The sequence below is a fragment of the Pyxicephalus adspersus genome, chromosome 2 (assembly GCF_032062135.1).
Source record: "Pyxicephalus adspersus chromosome 2, UCB_Pads_2.0, whole genome shotgun sequence".
NCBI lineage: Eukaryota > Metazoa > Chordata > Amphibia > Anura > Pyxicephalidae > Pyxicephalus > Pyxicephalus adspersus.
Window position 1 is genome coordinate 80,608,355 of NC_092859.1, and position 5,165 is coordinate 80,613,519.

Below are 5,165 nucleotides of genomic sequence, written 5' to 3' on the forward strand. Positions count from 1 at the left end.
ATTTTTTTGGAAATTTGCCAAGTCTTGCCAAGACCGAAATCTCTAGATTGAAGAAAAGATCATCAGGACCAGGGCAACCTTTTTCCAGGTCTGCATGTAGTTATAAATATTCTCCACACACAATCTCTTAGACTTCTTGATTCACCGCAGGGGCTCAAGCAACGTCTACAATGTCAGCGTCAATATTCCAAATTGCCTTAATTACAACAACCCTGCACCTGTATATAAGATCTATCGTGGGACTTTTTTTCATCTCATACTGTTTATTTTGTCTCTTATTCTCTCCAAAAAATATGTTTCCTCCTCCCTAGACATTTTTTTTACACTGAGATCTGTGAGCTTTGTCTTTGGTTTGTACATTCAGTGTGTGGACTTCTCTGTCCTATGAAAAGATGCTGTGACCAAGTGTTAAACAATTTGCAATTTCTATATATCAAATTGAAATACCTAGTCTTTATTACTGGATCCAGGGGTAATGTTTATAGTTCCTTAGCTAGGTACATTTGTTGGTTCTCCCTGGCCTTATCCTAAATTAGTTATTGTTTTGACAACCAGGCACATCAGGTATATTGGAGACATATGATAAAAGAGGGAAGTGAGTAAAGAGTAGGGAGGAGTAGTTTTAGTATTTTGTATTCCTTTAGTATACAAAGGACAATTGCATGTTTAGTAGAGGAAAGATTCAGTGCAGAGGCCGTGGCGGAAGAGTGGAAACAGACAAAAACATTAGGCAGAGCGCATGGAATGTGGAATGGAGTAGCACAGATAGAAATAGTGGAGGTAAAAGGATGAGATAGGAGAAGCAACCTAAAGTGACAAGGCTGAAAAAGTCATAAAGGAGTTACAGGTGAATAGGGATAAATTAGTACAGTGAACATACTTCTATGTTGATTTTATCTCTAAAGTAGGTGGCTATGTCTTGAGCAGAGAATTCAGTAGTAGAAGCAGGAGGTGTAAGGTCTAGGAGCATCTTAAATGTGTTAAAAGGGAGCATGGGTAGGATCCTTATTGAGAGTGTGCCTAGTGTTATGAGAGATACATTTATTAGGCAACAGTAACTGCAGTGTTGAAGTGATGTAGTTTAACCATGTATTGAGGTCAAATTTTCTCCACTTGCATTCGATCCATGGGCATATTTTTAAGGACATCCTGTATAAATTGTTGTGTCATAGCCCGGGGTTAGTGGAACGAGGAGAGAAATAGGTTGAACTGACAAATTTATCCACAACCAATGACAGAGTGCGGTATATTATGGTGAAGCTTGGCATTGAATTATGATTTTAGAGAAAAAGGGAGCAGGTAGAGCAGGGGAGTCTGAGATCAGGGTGTGGTTTAGCATACTGGGGTCTCTTTGCCTACTTCTGGGAGGGGACTGTTGAAGGCTATGGCCAAAAGGTGGTCATAAAGGGGTAATGAGTTGTTGATATTGCACAGTTTAAAGAAGAGGAGATCTATTGTATGTCCAGAATGAAATGTGGGGCTGTACATAAACTGTAATAAACCAAGGAAGCAGGTGATAGCAATTTAGCTGGATGGGAGTAGGAGGGTAGGTTGCTAGAGTCATTTATTACAATGTTAACATCCCCAGTGACAAGTTTAGAAAGAATATGTAGGAGCCAAAGTCAAAGGTATCCAGAATCTAGGAGGCTGGGTCAGGAGACCTATAAACCAGTGGCCGACAACCTTTCGGACCTCAAGAACCACTAAACTCATACTCTCGAATCCCGTGCATGCACAGGGAGCCATGTGTCCCTCAAAGGTGAAGAAACTTCTCCTAAAGTGGCATGATGATGCCAGAACCTGGTATTTCTCCCATCGCAGGCTCAGACTTGCTAGCTAAACATCCTGGGGGAACCGTAGCGCACAGCTGTGGACACAACAAAACGTGTGTCCATACAGGGGACATGATCAGTGGATTTAGGAGAAGGAAACGGTAAGGGTAGACCACTGCTAAAGCCAACAGCAACTAAGAAGGGAAGAGCCCAAAAAAGACAAATATCATCTACTTCAAAGAGAAAATGGAAGAGTGGTAGAGAGCACTGGTGGAGAAGTGGGTAGGCATGTGCAGATAGGTTAAAGAAGATTACCCACACTACCAAGAGTTATTTTACTAAGTCTGGCTGTCTGTATAAAATGATGGCCTACATAGAACAGTACTGCAACATAAGTGGAGTCAGAAGGTCAAAGACTGAGGACCAGAATGGTATTATTAGATAAGAAAAGGTTGTGAATGGAGGTGATCTTGTTGAAGACAAATCTGCAGTTTCATGAGACCACATGCAAAAAGAGATAAGTATTTAAAATGGTATGAATTGGAATAAGGTTAAAAGCAGTAAGGATCTTGGTGAACGAATTGGATAATAGAAAAATATTGTGAGGAGGACCTGAGTTGGGTCAGATGTCATCAGAGAGAAGCATGAGAGTCAAAACGTTTAGCAGTATAGCCAAAAACAGCGTGCAGGTAGAAAGAGGCAGATGAGGAGTTAACAGTTTGCCACTCCGATGAGAAATAAAAAGATACAAGGAACATCCTGCTGTGCCAAAAAGTCAGAACCAAGAATAGATATGACAGGTTCAAATCAAGGATTTACAAAAAGTGAGAACATAGTTAAGAGTGGGGGAGTATGATGGGAGCTTGGATTGCTTTCCTATCGGAGTGTCAACACCAATCCACAATGTTATTGAGGTAACCTGCTGTCTCGAATGTCTCGAGTCTGGCACACCAACAACTCCGAAATACTTAGGTAGATGGAGATGTTGGAAAGGCATTTGGGCTTGCTTAAAGGTCCAAATGAAAAGTATAAAAAGAGAGAGTGAATCTTACAGAAGAACAGCCAGGGAATCTCGATGCGATCCACCATTAAAGAGTTGGCTTTAGAACTCCAAAAGAAATAGAAAAACTTTTGAATGGCAGCACATTCTGTAGCCAAAAGAAAGTTTTTGAGGGCCCCATTTTTTGCTACATAATTGAAGTTCAGACATCACATTGTGCCGTTATGTCCTTTGTCTCTGCTAGGTTCACTCTGCCTACTTCCTCACTATTTTATTTTGTATATCTCAAAATCTGTTCCTGTGAAAATGTTTTCAATATTCATAAAGCAAACAATCTTTATATATCTATAATATAAAAACAACTTGACAGAAAAGCCAAGAGTGTTTCCATTTCTTTAAAAAAAAAGAAAAACAAACAAGAACATGTCAATATTTAGAATTTTTTTTTTAATGTTAGTATGTTTTATTCCAAAGTATCCAAAGTATGTGGAAGTATCCGTTTGATAGAAAGAATTTCCACCTTAATCTCCTTTCTACCTCCCCACAGTGCAGCCAAATTTCAAAAATTCTTTAAAGTTACATTTTTCAATACACGCTGGATCACAAACAATCCAAGTATACTTTGGGGAAAAAAGGAATCTCAATAGAGAACTGAATCTTTACTACACAACTCCATATCATGAACAAATACATGCATATCCTCAAGATGTATGAAATATATTTCATTGATATCTCTGCAGTTTTAGGGTCTTTAAGCTGACTCAAACATTTCGGAATTCTAGCGCTTTGAATGTTGCAAGTGAATCTTTTTATTTATTGCTAAACCACCAATACTTATTCCCAACAACTGGCATTATGCTTAAGACAGGATGGCTACAGAACACTTTTTTGTCATCATGTGTATTGAAAAGAATGGACCAAGAAGAGTGGGTCACCTACAGAAAGCAGCTAACCATGTCCACCATATCTCTCTCTCCTTTCCTTTACTTTCTCACAGCTGAACACCTATACTTCCTTTATTCACTGTACATCTACATAAATGGTTCCTGTCATCATAAACAAGCAAATAGTCTTTGATTTAGAATGTTTAATTTAAACTTTGTCATAAACACCTGGTTACTTATACTCGTGCTTTGCTGATATTTTACTTTGGAAAACTTTAAACGCTGATGAAAAAGGATACTATCAGAAAATTGTAGACTAAGCTACAAACCTCATATGCTGAACAGCCTACACACTTATTAAAACATTGTTCCATTATATCACAGCAAGCCATTTACAATAATCATGGCATGACACATCAACATCAACTTGACTGGCACTGCAATCTAAAGTGTTTATTAGCCTACACTTATTACCATTCGTTTCAAATCAAATATTACCATTCTAGATTAAGATCCTTTGTTCATATAAATGGACATCTGAAAGCTGAAATCACACAGTCTACTAGTATTTAAATATTTGGCAGATTCAACATTATTCATATGGGCTTGTCAGCAGCCTGAAGCTGCAGTTATATATAGTGCTCCTAATTACTAGGAGCCTGCTCTGCATCTTACAGTCGGGATTAAGCTGCAGAACTGCAGTTTAAGATCTTGGTCATTATAGCGCAGAGCTAAACATCAGTAAACAGTCTTAGGAAAATATTGAGTACAGTTTGAAGCTAATGATTAAATGAATAGCATACCTTTTCATCTAGAGCTTTGTGGTGCTCAAAAAGAGATTTCAGAGCTTTAAGAACTTCAACTTCACTGGAAACACCTGAGGGGGACTGTGCTTGGCGTTTTACCACCGTCATCCTCAATGACCTTTCGTGTCTTGAAACAAGGCACTCCAGATGCTCTAACAAAAGCTGTTGGATTGAAGGTAAATAAGTCAGTGACTGCGGCTTCAAAGGTCAGTTTAGGTGAACTGCTAACCTTGCTGCATGCTTGTATAATGGATCTGGGAGCAGAAAAAAAAGGATTTAAGGATTAAAAAATCTTAGCAGTTAAAGCAAACCTTTCAGTCAAAATCTGACAAATCTTTCTTTTCCATCATTCGAACCCCCCCTAGATAAAAAGCTATCTGGAAAAGTCCCACTTATCAGGCCTTCAGTTTAGGCTCTGGTGTAGAATGTGTGAAACAGGTGTAGTAAAATCTGAATTTTTTTTATCTGTGAAATATGCTGTAGATAGCCAGTCAAAGTTGTATTTACCTTTTACACCCTTTGTACAAATCTCTCCTAGTTCAGGGACTGATTTTTCTGCTCTGCTGTTAGTGTTATTAGACAGATAGAGAGCCAATCTTATGTTATAAATGTTTATCTGCCTAAACTGATGGTCTGGTAAATGGGGAGCAGATATTAGTTTTCTCCTGAATAAATGCAACATATTTAATTACTATTACATGCC

At 38.4% G+C, this 5,165-nt stretch overlaps 1 protein-coding gene across 1 annotated transcript in view; it reads right to left on the bottom strand.

The window, feature by feature from the left end:
* The window catches only part of PPFIA2 (PTPRF interacting protein alpha 2), a gene marked incomplete in the record, with an annotated part of 101,759 nt that overhangs the window by 62,168 nt on the left and 34,426 nt on the right, over positions 1 to 5,165 (bottom strand). The window contains 1 exon segment of the mRNA XM_072399014.1: positions 4,460 to 4,624. Within this exon segment, the coding sequence (XP_072255115.1) occupies positions 4,460 to 4,624 (165 nt within the window).